General features: G+C 46.2%; 1 protein-coding gene across 1 annotated transcript; it reads right to left on the bottom strand.

The window, feature by feature from the left end:
- Positions 1 to 4,941: 4,941 nt before the first annotated feature.
- On the bottom strand, positions 4,942 to 13,992 carry LOC115166712 (uncharacterized protein KIAA0895-like). The gene is made up of 7 exons (XM_029720428.1): positions 13,638 to 13,992; positions 11,672 to 12,839; positions 10,286 to 10,429; positions 8,767 to 8,899; positions 6,726 to 7,031; positions 6,435 to 6,532; positions 4,942 to 6,188 (listed from the first exon to the last, which is right to left on the bottom strand). Exons 2-7 carry the CDS (start codon positions 12,779 to 12,781, stop codon positions 6,027 to 6,029), a joined length of 1,953 nt encoding a protein of 650 aa, XP_029576288.1. The 5' UTR covers positions 12,782 to 12,839; positions 13,638 to 13,992; the 3' UTR covers positions 4,942 to 6,026.
- Positions 13,993 to 18,624: the final 4,632 nt, after the last annotated feature.

The raw sequence follows: 18,624 nt of genomic DNA, 5'->3' as shown, positions 1-18,624 counted from the left end.
ATCTTTGCCTCGATCCTGACTAGTCTCCCAATCCCTGCCGCTGAAAAACATCCCCACAGCATGATGCTGCCACCATCATGCTTCACCGTAGGGATGGTGCCTGGTTTTTCCCCAATGTGACGCTTGGCATTCAGGCAAAAGAGTTCAATCTTGGTTTCATCAGACCAGAGAACCTTGTTTCTCATGGTCTGAGAGTCTTTAGGTGCCTTTTGGCAAACTCCAAGCGCACTGTCGTGTGCCTTTTACTGAAGTCTGACCACTCTATCATAAATGCCTGATTGGTGGAGTGCTGCAGAGATGGGGGAACCTCCCAGAAGGACAACCATCTCCACAGATGAAATCTAGAGCTCTGTCAGAGTGACCATCGGGTTCTTGGTCACCTCCCTGACCAAGGCCCTTCTCCCCTGATTGCTCAGTTTGGCCGGGCGGCCATCTCTAGGAAGAGTCTTGGTGGTTCCAAACTTCTTCCATTTAAGAATGATGGAGGCCACTGTGTTCTTGGGGACCTTCAATGCTGCAGACATTTTTTGGTACCTTTCCCCCGATCTGTGCCTTGACACAATCCTGTCTTGGAGCTCTACAAACAATTCCTTCAACCTCATGGCTTGGTTTTTGCTCTGACATGCGCTGTCAACTGTGGGACCTTTTTATATAGACAGGTGTGTGCCTTTCATGTCCAATCAGTTGAATTTACCACAGGTGGACTCCAAGTTGTAGAAACATCTCAAGGATGATCATGAGCTCAATTTTGAGTCTCATTGCAAAGGGTCTGAATACTTAGGTAAATAAGGTAATTCTGTTTTTCTTTTTAATAAATTAGAGAGAATGTCACTGTTTTTGCTTTGTCATTATGGGTTATTGTCTGTAGATTGAGGATTTTCTTTATTTAATCAATTTTAGAATAAGGCTATAACGTAACAAAATGTGGTGAAAAATCAAGGGGTCTGAATACTTTCCGAATGCGCTCTACCTAAGTCAAAATATGGACACTTTTCAGATCAGTATCTAATACATTCCAAAATGTAAATGATAGAAAGTTATAGACGACGTCAGTTTTAATGTGTTTTAATAAATAATCTGTGAATTACAGATTATCTCCAGAACATAAAATGTGCAACATTCATGCAATACAAATGACAAAAGAGTGATGATTAAAATGCAGTCTACAGAAGTCTAACTTCAGCAGGGCTGCGTTCAGCAGGTTGTAATACACTGAACACTGCAGATAGAAATGCTTTGAATAGAGCTGACAATTCCACAACATAGTGCCCTACTGAACGCAGCCCAGGTGAGTTCTAATCGAAACCCATCTAAGGCACGCCCACAACACCACCTTTCTCCTCTACAGCCAATCACGCATGTGCCATGTCAAACATAGGAAAGGAGGAAGCTGCTGTGATTAGTCAGTTTTGGCTGCCTGACCGTATGAATTGCCTGACCGTATGAGTTGGCATGGTCGCGTATCTCAGTGGCCTGTCCTTTATAAGGGTTTGTTCCTCTGGCCAGACGTTGCTGACGCATTCCAGATCTTACAACGCCTGGATAGGCGTTTTACCTATCAGCTAGCCACATGTTATAGCAGTCTGGTGCCCAACGGCACAGTCAATGACGTTGTACGCGACCATTGGTTGATGCAAGCAACGTCTGAGCAGGGGAACGTGGCCTATAACGTCCATGAACCTGGCATAGAAGGCAAAAGATCCCATGTGAGGCGGAGGCAAGGGAAGCTCAGGCCTTCAGCTCAGTCACATCACATTAATACAGTAGCGCTGATATCAAGGGAGCTTGAAGCCCACCAAGGGAGCTCTCGCTCAACACAACAAAATAACAAATCAGAACTGGGTCTGATTTAACCACACAATAAGATACATGTGTTGTAAAATAGTGGTAAAAACTAATCCCAGGGAAGATTTATTTTAACATCCAGACCAGTCAGAATGTCTATCGGCATAGAATAGAACTGAGTGGTCCTTGGTGTTCTTTACCTGTGTTCTGGAATAGAACTGATTGCTCCTTGGTGTTCTTTACCAGGGTTCTGGAATAGAACTGAGGGCTCCTTGGTGTTCTTTACCTGTGTTCTGGAATAGAACTGAGTGCTCCTTGGTGTTCTTTACCTGGGTTCTGGAATAGAACTGAGTGCTCCTTAGTGTTCTTTACCTGGGTTCTGGAATAGAACTGAGTGGTCCTTAGTGTTCTTTACCTGTGTTCTGGAATAGAACTGAGTGGTCCTTGGTGTTCTTTACCTGTGTTCTGGAGTAGAACTGAGGGCTCCTTGGTGTTCTTTACCTGGGTTCTGGAGTAGAACTGAGGGCTCCTTTATGTTATTTTTAGCAAAGCTAAAGGCTTAAAACAATCAGCTCCACAAAAAGGAGATACAAAACTAATACCATAGACATTCATTGTTTTTGTCCTGAAAATAAAAACAAATTAAATAACTTACAAATCCATTACATGACCCTGTGGTTGTTTAGAGGTATAAGAAGCAGAAGCACAGTCTTACACAGACATGGGCTGCAGTGGTATAATGTAGGCTATGTACAGAGGTATAATGTAGGCTATGTACAGTGGTATAATGTAGGCTATGTACGTGAGGAGAATGTACCCGCTGGGCACAGACGTCAGTTCAATGTCTAGTTTTGATTGACATTTGGTTGAGTTGTCAACTAACATGAATCCAATGTGAAATTAACAAAAAATGTCACGATGTCATTGGATTTAGGTTAAAAGATGGGTGTAAAATAGACTAAATTCCCATACGTCGATAACTTTCTAATCCAATCAGTTTTCCACATTGATTCAATTTCATCACAGATGATTTTTCTGGTTGAAATGATGTAATAATGTTGTTTTTGCCCAGTGGGTATTTATATGATACAGACAGACAGGCTTGGGCTCCATTCCATTTCAATTCCAGTCAATAGAGAAAGTAAACCAAATTCCAAATGTTACTTATTGAAGAGAATTGGAATTTCAGTGTACTTCCTGAATTGAAATGGAATTGAGCTCAACCTTGTAGCCAGGTTAGCTAGTGGTTACAGCAGGAAACATCAACTAAATTCAGCCGCAGGACAATTTTTATATTCTTCAGCAGATGTTCTGAGGTTTGGAAACATAATTAGAAATTATTTATACACTGCAAATTGACCACAAGAAGCCACAACAGATATATTTGACTAAAACATAAATAATTTCAAACCTTACATTTGTATACGATCACATATATCTCTGTTATGTGTGGGAATACTTTAGAACAGATTTCCAAAATTATAATCACTTGCAGCTGATTTGCTGGTGTTTTTATAGTATATTATGTCCAACAATATGTTTAAAAAAAATTGGGGGGACCAAATAAAATCACTGCGGGCCCCTGGGTTCCAATATTAAGGTAACTTGAATGTGAGTAAAGGCTGGGATGGGAACTGCAGCAGCAGTAACCTAATGAAAATGCCTCAAATACACGCATTGGGATATATGTGACGTTCACTGGAAATGTAGTTATGTGACATACAGTATATGGTCCATACAGACGGACATCATCCAGGGGGTTGAATATGAACCCAAGGTAAGCATCATCCAGGGGGTTGAATATGAACCCAAGGTAGACATCATCCAGGGGTTTGAATATGAACCCAAGGTAGACATCTTTCAGGGGTATGAATATGAACCCAAGGTAGATATCATCCAGGGGGTTGAATATGAACCCAAGGTAGATATCATCCAGGGGGTTGAATATGAACCCAAGGTAGACATCATCCAGTGGTTTGAATATGAACCCAAGGTAGACATCATCCAGGGGGTTGAATATGAACCCAAGGTAGATATCATCCAGGGGGTTGAATATGAACCCAAGGTAGATATCATCCAGGGGGTTGAATATGAACCCAAGGTAGACATCATCAAGTGGTTTGAATATGAACCCAAGGGAGACATCATCCAGGGGGTTGAATATGAACCCAAGGTAGACATCATCCAGTGGTTTGAATATGAACCCAAGGTAGACATCATCCAGGGGTTTGAATATGAACCCAAGGTAGACATCATCCAGGGGTTTGAATATGAACCCAAGGTAGACATCATCCAGGGGTTTGAAGATGAACCCAAGGTAGACATCATCCAGGGGTTTGAATATGAACCCAAGGTAGACATCATCCAGAGGTTTGAATATGAACCCAAGGTAGACATCATCCAGGGGTTTGAATATGAACCCAAGGTAGACATCATCCAGGGGTTTGAATATGAACCCAAGGTAGACATCAACCAAGTATCAGAAGAACCGTTCTGTTTCCCTACAGGACTGCTGTCATCACAACAATCCACTGACTTGTTGGACTATATGACCATGATATAGGATGCATCCCACATGGCAGCCTGCTCTCTTTATAGTGCACGACTTTTGACCTGGGTCCATAGGGTAGTGCACTACTTTTGACCAGGGTCCATAGGGTAGTGCACTACTGTTGACCTGGGTCCATAGGGTAGTACACTACTGTTGACCTGGGTCCATAGGGTAGTGCACTACTGTTGACCTGGGTCCATAGGGTAGTGCACTACTGTTGACCTGGGTCCATAGGGTAGTGCACTACTTTTGACCTGGGTCCATAGGGTAGTGCACTACTGTTGACCTGGGTCCATAGGGTAGTACACTACTGTTGACCTGGGTCCATAGGGTAGTGCACTACTGTTGACCTGGGTCCATAGGGTAGTGCACTACTGTTGACCTGGGTCCATAGGGTAGTGCACTACTTTTGACCTGGGTCCATAGGGTAGTGCACTACTGTTGACCTGGGTCCATAGGGTAGTGCACTACTGTTGGCCTGGGTCCATAGGGTAGTGCACTACTTTTGACCTGGGTCCATAGGGTAGTGCACTACTGTTGACCTGGGTCCATAGGGTAGTGCACTACTTTTGACCTGGGTCCATAGGGTAGTGCACTACTGTTGACCTGGGTCCATAGGGTAGTGCACTACAGTTGACCTGGGTCCATAGGGCTCTATACAGAGAATAGGGTGCCGTTTAGGACTCAGCCATAGTGAATATGATCCAAGCGTAGTAGATATGATCTGAGTGTTGATCTGTTCGTTCCACACACTCTGTCTGTCGGACACTAGCCTTCATTTCCAGGGCTTTCCAACAGCAGAGTGATGAATGACACTTGGGAGGATTAGGGCCAGTCTAGACCAGAGGGAGTCCGTCAGTCAAGGATGGTAGGGCCAGTCTAGACCAGAGGGAGTCAGTCAAGGATGGTAGGGCCAGTCTAGACCAGAGGGAGTCAGTCACGGATGGGATGGCCAGTCTAGACCAGAGGGAGTCAGTCAGTCAAGGATGGTATGGCCAGTCTAGACCAGAGGGAGCCAGTCAAGGATGGGATGGCCAGTCTAGACCAGAGGGAGTCAGTCAAGGATGGTATGGCCAGTCTAGACCAGAGGGAGTCAGTCAGTCAAGGATGGTAGGGCCAGTCTAGACCAGAGGGAGTCAGTCAAGGATGGGATGGCCAGTCTAGACCAGAGGGAGTCAGTCAGTCAAGGATGGTAGGGCCAGTCTAGACCAGAGGGAGTCAGTCAAGGATGGGATGGCCAGTCTAGACCAGAGGGAGTCAGTCAGTCAAGGATGGTAGGGCCAGTCTAGACCAGAGGGAGTCAGTCAGTCAAGGATGGTAGGGCCAGTCTAGACCAGAGGGAGTCAGTCAGTCAAGGATGGTAGGGCCAGTCTAGACCAGAGGGAGTCAGTCAGTCAAGGATGGTAGGGCCAGTCTAGACCAGAGGGAGTCAGTCAGTCAAGGATGGTAGGGCCAGTCTAGACCAGAGGGAGTCAGTCAGTCAAGGATGGTAGGGCCAGTCTAGACCAGAGGGAGTCAGTCAGTCAAGGATGGGATGGCCAGTCTAGACCAGAGGGAGTCAGTCAGTCAAGGGGAAAACAGATCCCGCTGACCAGAGGTAATTAGCAGCAGGTGACCATTCTTAACGCCTCTGACCACCGAACATCATCCGCCATTTTCTATTCATTTCCCGACCATTCTACATGTTGAATCAGGGAAGGAGTTCTCTAAGCTGAGCGTCGCTCAGTTCGTTGACCGTGACAATGTGGTCCAGATGCTGAAGGTATTTCTCCAGGTCCTGCATGAAGTGAGGGATTCTGGTCCGGCGGAGGACGGCGATGTGCCGTAGCCTTTCCACGTCCTCAAACGACACCTGGAGGGCCAGAAGAAGGATAGTTTAACGTCATCATCACATCGGTGGAAAATTCCCAGACTCAATCTCTTTCCAACCCGATCTGATATTACAACAGCCCTGTCTGTGCTCTACTTATGAGGTATGTACAAACTACAATTCAGCTTTTTTGCTGCAAAAAGGAAACATGAAACAACCAAACTATATGTCATCACCGTGGGGGGAAATAAACATGAACCGATCCTGTACGGGAGGATGATGACTGACCTTGCCTAGCGAGGTCAGCATCTTGAAGTCGATGTTCCTCCGATGTCGTAGAATCCTGAGGATTCCGTCCAGGTACACTTGATCTTTACTGAAACAGCCTGATTCACAACCACACAAACAATCAAGTCAACACATAGACCACCAATCCTTAAATTTAAAAAAATAATAATAATAATAATTTTTTGGGGTGCATAGATCTACTACTGGTACATGTGCAGTGGTTAGTGTATTCACACGACATCCACACACACACACACACACACACACACACGACACACGACACACACTCACCAGGCTGCGAGGTGTCCGTCTGTCCCCTCTTGGCTCTGAGGCAGTACTCCCAGCGCACCGCGGGATCCTGGACGAACTGAGCGATGTGGCTGAAGAGCTGGCTGAAGCTCATCCTGGTGGCGTGATACACCGTATAGTAGAGCAGAGCGGCGCGCCACAGGTAGGGCTGTTTCCGTAGCAACACACTGTGCAGGCTGGCCAGGCCTTCTTCCGTGGGATTGGCCGGTTTGAGGCCATACTGCTTCCTGCCTGCGGAAGTGGACCAAGGCTGGAGGTTGTTGTTCACACCTCGAAGGTAGTGGGTTCCTGGGAGGGACAGAGATGGAATAACATGGGGATGTATTGAGGCACTGTGTACCTGGTAGGACACGCAAATTATAACTCAGAACTAATTTATGATGCTGTGTGGATGATACCCACATCCCCATCCCCCACCCCACACCCCCCACCCCACATCACATATCCCCACATCACATATCCCACATCCCCACCCCACATCCCCATTTCACACATCCCCCACCCCACATCCCACATCACATATCCCACATCCCCACCCCACATCCCCACATCACATATCCCACATCCCCACCCCACATCCCCATTTCACACATCCCCCACCCCACATCCCACATCACATATCCCACATCCCCACCCCACATCCCACATCACATATCCCACATCCCCACCCCACATCCCCATTTCACACATCCCCCACCCCACATCCCACATCACATATCCCACACCCCCACCCCACATCACATATCCCCACATCACATATCCCACATCCCCACCCCACATCCCCACATCACATATCCCCCACCCCACATCCCACATCACATATCCCACATCCCCACCCCACATCCCCACATCACATATCCCACATCCCCACCCCACATCCCCACATCACATATCCCACATCCCCACCCCACATCCCCACATCACATATCCCCCACCCCACATCCCCACATCACATATCCCACATCCCCACCCCACATCCCACATCACATATCCCACATCCCCACCCCACATCCCCACATCACATATCCCCCACCCCACATCCCACATCACATATCCCACATCCCCACCCCACATCCCCATTTCACACATCCCCCACCCCACATCCCCCACCCCACATCCCACATCCCACACCACACATCACATATCCCCACATCACATATCCCACATCCCCACCCCACATCCCCACATCACATATCCCACACCCCCACCCCACATCACATATCCCCACATCACATATCCCACATCCCCATCCCACATCCCCATTTCACACATCCCACACCCCCATCCCACACCCCCCACCCCCCTTCCCACATCCCCATTTCACACATCCCCACATCCACATCCCACACCCCCATCCCACACCCCCCACCCCCCATCCCACACCCCCCATCCCAGACCACACATTCCACACGTCCCACACCCACGTCCCCCTTCCCACATCCCCCATCCCACGTCCCCCTTCCCACATCCCCCATCCCACACCTCACGTTCCCCATCCCCCACCACACATCCCCCATCCCCCCTACTCTTCATCATCCCATACCCCACACCCCCTATCCCACACCCCACATCACAGATCCCCCATCCCCCACACCACACATTCCCCATCCCCCACCACACACCCCACATCCCCCATCACAGATCCCACATCCCCCATCACAGATCCCACATCCCCATCACAGATTCCCCATCCCCCACCACACACCCCACATCCCCCACCACACACCCCACATCCCCCATCACAGATCCCACATCCCCATCACAGATTCCCCATTCCCCACCACACACCCCACATCCCCCATCACAGATCCCACATCCCCATCACAGATTCCCCATCCCCCACCACACACCCCACATCCCCCACCACACACCCCACATCCCCCATCACAGATCCCACATCCCCATCACAGATTCCCCATCCCCCACCACACAGCCCACATCCCCCATCACAGATCCCCCATCCCCCATCACAGATCCCCCACACAGTAAAAACATGCTGTATGGTGCAGTCAGCGTACTGTACCTATCTCATGCCTGAGCATGCCCTCCAGCCAGTGTTGTCGTGCTCCAGACAGGTTGATAGTCAGAGTGGGACGACAACTCTCCACCATCATCACCGCCTGGGACAGCAGCTCCTCAGACAGACACACCACCACCTAGACAAAGTTAACACCATACTCTTCTTCATCATCATCATCACCATCATCACCGCCTGGGACAGCAGCTCCTCAGACAGACACACCACCACCTAGACAAAGTTAACACCATACTCTTCATCATCATCACCGCCTGGGACAGCAGCTCCTCAGACAGACACACCACCACCTAGACAAAGTTAACATCATACTCTTCATCATCATCACCATCATCACCGCCTGGGACAGCAGCTCCTCAGACAGACACACCACCACCTAGACAAAGTTAACACCATACTCTTCATCATCATCACACAGATCACTACCACCTAGACAAAGTTAACACCATACTCTTCATCATCACACAGACCACCACCACCTAGACAAAGTTATCATCATTACCTTCATCATCATCATCATCATTAACTTCATCATCATCATCATCAGACACCACCTAGACAAGGTCATCATCATTACCTTCATCATCATCAATCCAACCATTATTATGAGCCGTCCTCCACTACACTACATATAACACACCAACCCTCAAATACACTACCCATAACACACCAACCCTCAAATACACTACCCGTAACACACCAACCCTCAAATACACTACCCATAACACACCAACCCTCAAATACACTACCACAACACACCAACCCTCAAATACACTACCACAACACACCAACCCTCAAATACACTACCACAACACACCAACCCTCAAATACACTACCACAACACACCAACCCTCAAATACACTACCACAACACACCAACCCTCAAATACACTACCACAACACACCAACCCTCAAACACACTACCACAACACACCAACCCTCAAACACACTACCCGTAACACACCAACCCTCAAATACACTACCCGCAACACACCAACCCTCAAATACACTACCACAACACACCAACCCTCAAATACACTACCACAACACACCAACCCTCAAATACACTACCACAACACACCAACCCTCAAATACACTACCACAACACACCAACCCTCAAATACACTACCCGTAACACACCAACCCTCAAATACACTACCACAACACACCAACCCTCAAATACACTACCACAACACACCAACCCTCAAATACACTACCACAACACACCAACCCTCAAATACACTACCCGTAACACACCAACCCTCAAATACACTACCACAACACACCAACCCTCAAATACACTACCACAACACACCAACCCTCAAATACACTACCACAACACACCAACCCTCAAATACACTGCATATAACACACCAACCCTCAAATACACTACCCATAACACACCAACCCTCAAATACACTACCCGCAACACACCAACCCTCAAATACACTACCCGCAACACACCAACCCTCCAACACACCACACGTAACATGTGAAACCTCACTCACCTCTCCTACACAGTTCTCCTTCTGCAGGTACTTGCGTGCAGCAGCCCAGACTCGACTCTTTGGTAAAATACTTCCTCCCGTCACTTCCTCAAAGTTCTCATAGTTACCAAACTTCCTCAGAATACACTCCATAATCCCAACAGCCTGTAGAGAGAGAGAGAGAGGGAGAGAGAGAGAGAGAGAGAGAGAGAGAGAGAGAGAGAGAGAGAGAGAGAGAGAGAGAGAAACACCCAGAGAGAGGGAGAGAAACAACCGGAGAGAGAGGGAGAGAGGGAGGGAGGGAGGGAGAGAAACACCCAGAGAGAGAGAGAGAGAGGGAGGGAGAAACACCCAGAGAGAGCGAGTGAGAGAGGGAGGGAGGGAGGGAGGGAGGGAGAGAGAGAGAGAGAGGGAGAGAAACACCCAGAGAGAGAGAGAGGGAGGGCGGGAGGGAGGGGGGGAGAGAGAGAGAGAGAGAGAGAGAGAGTGTTCACAAACAGACCCCACAGAGCCACAGGATAGCAACACAATTAGACCCAACCAAATCATGAGAAAACAAAAAGATAATTACTTGACACATTGGAAAGAATTAACAAAAAAACAGAGCAAAAAAACAGGCCCTAAACAGGGAGTACACAGTGGCAGAATATCTGACCACTGTGACTGAAGCAAAATTAAGGAAATCTTTGACCATATACAGACTCAGTGAGCATAGCCTTGCTATTGAGAAAGGCAGCCGAAGGCAGACCTGGGTCTCAGGAGAAGACAGGCTATGTGCACACTGCCCACAAAATGAGGTGGAAACTGAGCTGCACTTCTTAACCTCCTGCCAAATGTATGACCATATTAGAGACACATATTTCCCTCAGATTACACAGACACACAAAGAATTCGAATACAAATCCAATTTTGATAAACTCCCATATCTACTGGGTGAAATACCACAGTGTCTCATCACAGCAGCAAGAAAAGGTCAACCAGTGAAGAACAAACACCATTGTAAATACAACCCATATTTATGTTTATTTATTTTCCCTTTTGTACTTTAACTATTTGTACATCATTACAACACTGTATATAGACATAATATGACATTTGAAATGTCTTTATTCTTTTGGAACCTTTGTAAATGTAATGTTTACTGTGGCATTTGCTTTGGCAATGTAAACATATGTTTCCCATGCCAATAAAGCCCTTTAAATTGAAATTGAGAGACAGAGAGAGAAACACCCAGAGAGAGAGAGAGAGAGAGAGCGAAACATCCAGAGAGAGAGAGTTTATTAAGATAGGAGGAAGACATTTCAAGTTAATTTGCCACAAATCAAACATAATAACTAAAAATGCAGAAATCCCCAGAGTGGGTTATCTTCCTATCATCTAATATCTTTGCCAGACAGAGAGGCTTACCTGTGCGAGGAAGAGGTCAGATCCATCTCTGTATTTCTCCAGCACAGTGCTGGGCTCCGGGGTCGAGTACTCAAACTGGGGGTCGTATTTATAGTCAGACTGGAAGAAGGCCTGCCTCTCCTGGTCTAGGTTAATGGGTCTTAGGGCCACAAGGAGACAGGGGCCTCGCGGTGTGGAGGACAAGGGCAGCGGGGAGGCCCCTCCAAACCCCCGGGCAATGTGGGGAAGGGAGGTGGCTGGACGCATACGCCCCCTGGTGGCCCGGAGGCCCATTGAGGAGTTGTTGACGGTACAGGTGCTCTCGCTGCGGCGCATCCAGCCTCTGGGGCCCAGGCTAGGGCTGGTGAGGGAGCGTGCTGGGGGCGAGGGGGCAGTGGAGGGACCACCAGCGCTGCGCCAGGGGGGCTGTAGGACCTTGCGGTCCAGCGCGGGTTCAGAGCCACGGAGGCGCAGAGGCGTCACGTCCAGGCTGAGGGGCCGGCGGAGACTGGGTCTGGTCGCCACCTTATTCCGAGACGAGGCCGTTGCCATGGTGACGTCCCGCCGCAGAGAGACAACCGGTCCATCGTATGGCAAGACTGAGTGAGAGGAGTTGGTAGAGGAGCCAACACTGGCCCTAGGGCTGGGGGTAAGGCTGACATCTGCCACCAACGACTGAGGTTGAGGCTGGGGTCCAATGTGGGAGTTGGATACCAGCTCCCTCTTGGTGACACTGCTTGTCCTGGCGTGGAGCCTAGTGTTGGTGGTGGTGGGAGGGTCCGCTGTTGGTTCCTCTGTTCTTTTGGTGGTTTTGGTAGTGTCCGGTCTGGTCTCTTCTGTTCTAGTGGTGGTGTTGGTGGTGGTTTTGGGGGCATCCGGTCTGGTGTTTTCTAGTCTGGTGCTGTTGGTGGTGGTTTTGGGAGGCTCTGGGCTGATGTTTTGTAGTCTGGTGTTGGTGGTGGTTTTGGGAGGCTCTGGGCTGGTGTTTTCTAGTCCGGTGCTGTCGGTTGTGGTGGTTTTGCGAGGTTCCGGTCTTGGTTCTGGACCCGTCAGGTCTGTGGTGCTGCTGCCCCCTCCGACCTCGTCGACGTCTGTCCGATCCATACAGTCCTCACCCGGGTCCAAAACCATCTCCGCTGCAACAGCACCGCTGCAACAGCTCCGCTGCTGCTGGTCCAACCACACCACACTGCAAACACAAGATGGTCAGCTTTTTGGTCTGTCACAAATTACCCATTGATTGGTATGACCTTTTTATGCAGTCAGTGCTTGTGTCATGAATAGGTTACAAGTTCAAAATCATTTGTGCCACTGCTTTAACTGGATTACATGAATCCATGAATGGCCTAGGAGCCATCTGGACAGGGACAAACACATGTCCAACGGTCTGATTGCACAAGTATACCTCCGATTTGAATCGGCCTGCCTGCAACATAGACAGGGCTCGGTCAGGGGCGGGGATTCTGTGCTGCTGAATACGAAACTAGGTGGTCGGGACGGCGGGACGGGCTCTAGTCATCCCATATATGGGACTAGTAATGACTTCAAACAAAAACAAAAGATCCGAATCATATAGATGTTTAGCCTACTACATATGTAGTCTATATTTAAACAAGGCGATCGCGACTTCTGCTGTGTTTTGAGGTTTCATATCCATTTGGACCACCAAAGTCTATTGCATACAAATTTGCAGGATATCGCTCCGTTATTGTGACATTGTCGTAATGTAATGGAACAAATAGTCTGTTGTTGAGTACAGCAAACCGTTTTTATGACACCGTGTTATTATTATAGTCATGCCAATAGCCATAATTGTCAATATATTGTATTCAATAACAGTAAAGGATGAATCGACAAAATAACGGTTTTCTATCAACATGTGTAGTTTTCTTCTGATCTGATCTCCAGAATCAGATAATACATCGAGGATGAATGGAACAAGACAATAACCGGAACTCCAATAATCGTATTCATAAATGTTTTTTACCTTGTAGCGGGGTTTGGTGATCAGATTTGTAAATGCAGGCTTTTCTTTAATTCATGATGACGCCCAGCTCTGCTTGTGCTCTCCACAATGAGCCACGGGAAGGTTTCCGGTGGCGCCCGGTGAAAAATGCTCATTGGACATGAGCAGCTATAGTGGATGGGCTGCCGGAGAGGCATGCGAGGAAGTTCGGACTGTGTTGGAAGATATGACGCGGTGGCACAGCTGATGAACGAGAAAGTGCCATGCGCAGTGCGTGCCGCTATCCTGCGTCCTTACGCACGTGGCACCTCTCCGAGGCAACCGAGCAATGAGGAGCACGTAGGCTACGTTCCCCGAGGTTCATATAAGCACCACGTAATTATAACGGTTAGAGTCCTTATAGTGAAATCCATATATTGAGATATACAGTGCCTTCGGAAAGTATTCAGACCCCATTACTTTTTCCAGAATTGTTTACGTTATAGCCGTATTATAAAATTGATTAAAAGACAACAGCAAAAAATCTCAGCAATCTACGTACTCACAATACCCCATGACAACTTAAAAACCGTTTAAAAAAAATCTTTGCAAATTTATCAAAAAACAGAAATACCTTATTTACATAAGTATTCAGACCCTTTGCTATGAGACTTGAAATTGAGCTCAGGTGCATCCTGTTTCCATTGATAATCCTTGAGATGTTTCTAGAACTTGATTGGAGTCCACCTGTGGTAAATTCAATTGATTGGACATGATTTGGAAAGGCACCCACCTGTCTATATAAGGTCCACAGTTGACAGTGTATGTCAGAGCAAAAACCAAGCCATGAGGTCGAAGGAATTGTCCATAGAGCTCCGAGACAGGATGGTGTCGAGGCACAGATCTGGGGAAGACTAACAAAAAACTTCTGCAGCATTGTAGACCCCCAAGAACACAGTGGCCTCCATCATTCTTAAATAGAAGAAGTTTGGAACCACCAAAATTTGGAACCACCAAAACTCTTCCTAGAGCTGACCGCCTGGCCAAACTGAGCAATCGGGGGAGAAGGTTGTAGCGTCATACCCAAGAAGACTCAACGCTGTAATCGCAGCAAAAGGTTCTTCAACAAAGTACTGAGTAAAGGGTCTGAATACTTATATAAATGTGATATTTCAGTTTTTCTTTTTTTTATAAATGAGAAAAAAAATTCTAAACCTGTTTTTGCTTTGTCATTATGGGGTATTGTGTGTAGATTGATGAGGGACATTTAAAAAAAAATCCATTTTACAATATGGCTGTAACGTAACAAAATGTGGAAAAAGTCAAGGGGTCTGAATACTTTCCGAAATCACTGTAAGGCTCTGGGTATTTCTATCTATCAGTCAATAGGCTTATGGTTAAACTGTTCTCAGAAGCCTTCCCATCCAAAGGTCTTCAATAAAGCCCCCATGCAGTCTTTTTAATTAAATGTTTAAAAAGCTTTGTCTAATATATCATTGTGTGTTTATTTCATATATTTTTTATTTATCATTTATTTTCCTGAGATTTCTTTTGCCGTTGAATTGCAACAATCTGATTGTGTGGCTCTGCCGATACATATTTTAATATACTGGAGAATAGGATCCTCTGGACTCTAGTCTAGAACCTACCATGCTTACCCCTTCAAGTTAGGAGGATACATATGTTAATATACTGGAGAATAGGATCCTCTGGACTCAAGTCTCGAGCCTACCATGCTTACCCCTTCAAGTTAGGAGGATACATATGTAAATAAAAGATGACTGGTCATTGGTCATAATAATCAGATTGTGATGTCATGCTGTGGGCCAATAACTCCAACCCGCCTGAACAGAATGAAATTCCAGGCGATTTTTTTATTTATTTATTTTTTATTTATTTTTTCTCTCTAAAAAGATTACACTAAAAAGGCATTATCGTAATGTTCACAATTTCAGAGTGTTATTTTGACCTCATAGAGTGGAAATATCATTTAAAAATAAATAGGACATTCACGTTTTTCACTGTACTGCCCCTTTAACAGCATAATACTTGAATCAACAAAATGTAGGCTATGTTACTTACTACAATCACTCTGCATAGAATAGAAAGATCCTCAAAATGAGTTTTATTTCAGAGTTCAGTTTATAAAATAACATTGGTTTGTGTATGATTTCACATTTTGGTTAATTTAATTTCATGTAACGATTAATCAATATAAGTAGGCTAGTATAGATTAGTAGAATATTTGATACTGTTGATCACTCACTGCTAATTTCCTCAGTTGGCCTAGATCAGGCTGCATGTAACTGGTTTAAACAATTACTTGACAGATAGAGCTCAATGTGTATCTACTGATGATGTTAAATCAGGTTTCCTGGATATTAAGAAAGATGTCCCGCAGGGGTCGATTCTGGGTCCTGTACTTTTGACTGTTTGTATTGACAATATCGACTTGTCTTACAAACAAACTGTAACCTACACTTGTATGCCGTTGATACTGTTGTGTCTGTTATTGACCCCAACGTTGACCAGGCTCTATCTGAACTACAGTCTGTCTTCATTGTATTATGATACTGTTGTGTCTGCTATTGACCCCAACGTTGACCAGGCTCTATCTGAACTACAGTCTGTCTTCATTGTATTATGATACTGTTGTGTCTGCTATTGACCCCAACGTTGACCAGTCCCTATCTGAAATACAGTCTGTCTTCATTGTATTATGATACTGTTGTGTCTGCTATTGACCCCAACGTTGACCAGTCTCTATCTGAACTACAGTCTGTCTTCATTGTATTATGATACTGTTGTGTATACTATTATCCCCAACGTTGACCAGTCTCTATCTGAAATACAGTCTGTCTTCATTGTATTATGATACTGTTGTGTCTGTTATTGACCCCAACGTTGACCAGTCTCTATCTGAAATACAGTCTGTCTTCATTGTATTACGATACTGTCGTGTCTGCTATTAACCCCAACGTTGACCAGGCTCTATTTGAACTACAGTCTGTCTTCATTGTATTATGATACTGTTGTGTCTGCTATTGACCCCAACGTTGACCAGTCTCTATCTGAACTACAGTCTGTCTTCATTGTATTACAGAAAAACTTAATTGACCTGAAATTAGTATTGAATGCAGGTAAAACTAAGTACATATTGTTCTCTAGAGCACATAAAAACAAATACGATGATTTCAGCATATGAACGTTGGATGGTTTTTCATATTGATCGTGTCCCTGCTTACAAATATCTGGGCATCTGGATAGACGAAAAGCTCTCTTTTATAAAGCATATTGGGGAGTTAGCTGAGAAGCTGAGAGTTAAAATGGTCTTCTATAGAAACAGGTCCCGCCTCTCGCTAAATAGTAGAAAGCAGATCATTCAGTCGACGTTCCTATCGGTCCGAAACTATGGCAACATCATCTATACTAACGCAGCTGCCACTTCATTAAAGCCTTTAGATGCAGTTTATCATAGCGCACTGCGGTTTATTACGGGTGATAGTTTTAGTACTCATCACTACATTCTCTACTGTAAAGTTGGTTGGCCGTCTTTGATATCACGTAGGTTGATACATTGCTGTGTTTTCATTCAAAAAGCCCTTATACAAAAATGGCCACTGTACTTAATATCATTACTACATTTAGACATGAGTCACCACACCCAGTCTTAGGGATGGCTAACTCTGAAAATTCCTTTGGTCTCAACGGAGTTTGGTGAATCAGCTTTTAGTTTTCCTACACTTTATTTGTGGATCAATCTTCAAAGGGTTCTTTAAATGTGATGTTTTGGTGTCTCCAGGTCAATTCAGAAAGCAGCCCATCTTGTTGTTTTGAGTATATAGTCCATGTACGTTGTATGCTACTTACAGCAGAGCTTTACGAGGGCAACTGCTGGGTGTTGTTGTGACAGAAACCACCAGAGAGAGACAGGCATCCTAGTGGTGTAGGACTTTAAACAGCAGAATCCACCAGAGAGAGAGGCATCCTGGTGGTGTAGGACTTTAAACAGCAGAATCCACCAGAGAGACAGGCATCCTGGTGGTGTAGGACTTTAAACAGCAGAAACCACCAGAGAGAGACAGGCATCCTGGTGGTGTAGGACTTTAAACAGCAGAAACCACCAGAGAGACAGGCATCCTGGTGGTGTAGGACTTTAAACAGCAGAAACCACCAGAGAGAGACAGGCATCCTGGTCGTGTAGGACTTTAAACAGCAGAAACCACCAGAGAGAGAGGCTTCCTGGTGGTGTAGGACTTTAAACAGCAGAAACCACCAGAGAGAGACAGGCATCCTGGTGGTGTAGGACTTTAAACAGCAGAAACCACCAGAGACAGGCATCCTGGTGGTGTAGGACTTTAAACAGTAGAATCCACCAGAGAGAGACAGGTATCCTGGTGGTGTAGGACTTTAAACAGCAGAAACCACCAGAGAGAGACAGGCATCCTGGTGGTGTAGGACTTTAAACAGCAGAAACCACCAGAGAGAGGCATCCTGATCCATCTGATGCTCTAGTCTCTGATGCTCTAGTCTCTGATGCTCTGGTCTCTGATGCTCTGGTCTCTGATGCTCTGGTCTGGTTCTGGTCTCTGATGTTCTGGTCTCTGATGCTCTAGTCTCTGATGCTCTAGTCTCTGATGCTCTAGTCTCTGATGCTCTAGTCTCTGAGGATCTGGTCTCTGATGCTCTAGTCTCTGATGCTCTAGTCTCTGATGCTCTAGTCTCTGATGCTCTAGTCTCTGATGCTCTGGTCTCTGATGCTCTAGTCTCTGATGCTCTGGTCTGGTTCTGGTCTCTGATGTTCTGGTCTCTGATGCTCTGGTCTGGTTCTGGTCTCTGATGTTTTAGTCTCTGATGCTCTGGTCTGGTTCTGGTCTCTGATGTTCTGGTCTCTGATGTTCTGGTCTCTGATGTTCTGGTCTCTGATGTTCTGGTCTCTGAGGATCTGGTCTGGTTCTGTGTGTGAGTTCTGTTCTGATCTCTCATTATATAGAAACAGCTATTATATAACAACTCAACCATGAAAAGA

This window comes from Salmo trutta, chromosome 29, assembly GCF_901001165.1.
Source record: "Salmo trutta chromosome 29, fSalTru1.1, whole genome shotgun sequence".
Classification (NCBI taxonomy): Eukaryota; Metazoa; Chordata; class Actinopteri; order Salmoniformes; family Salmonidae; genus Salmo; species Salmo trutta.
Note: the sequence above shows the minus strand (reverse complement) of the source record. Positions and strands in the feature narration are given on the sequence as shown.

Coding starts and splice junctions, on each gene's coding strand:
- LOC115166712 (XM_029720428.1), bottom strand. CDS start 12,781: ATGGTTTTGGACCCGGGTGAGGACTGTATGGATCGGACAGACGTCGAC. Junction 8,900..10,285: donor AGGAGAACTGTGTAGGAGAG/GTGAGTGAGGTT, acceptor AACTTTGTCTAG/GTGGTGGTGTGTCTGTCTGA. Junction 6,189..6,434: donor TGCTGACCTCGCTAGGCAAG/GTCAGTCATCAT, acceptor CTGGCCCTCCAG/GTGTCGTTTGAGGACGTGGA.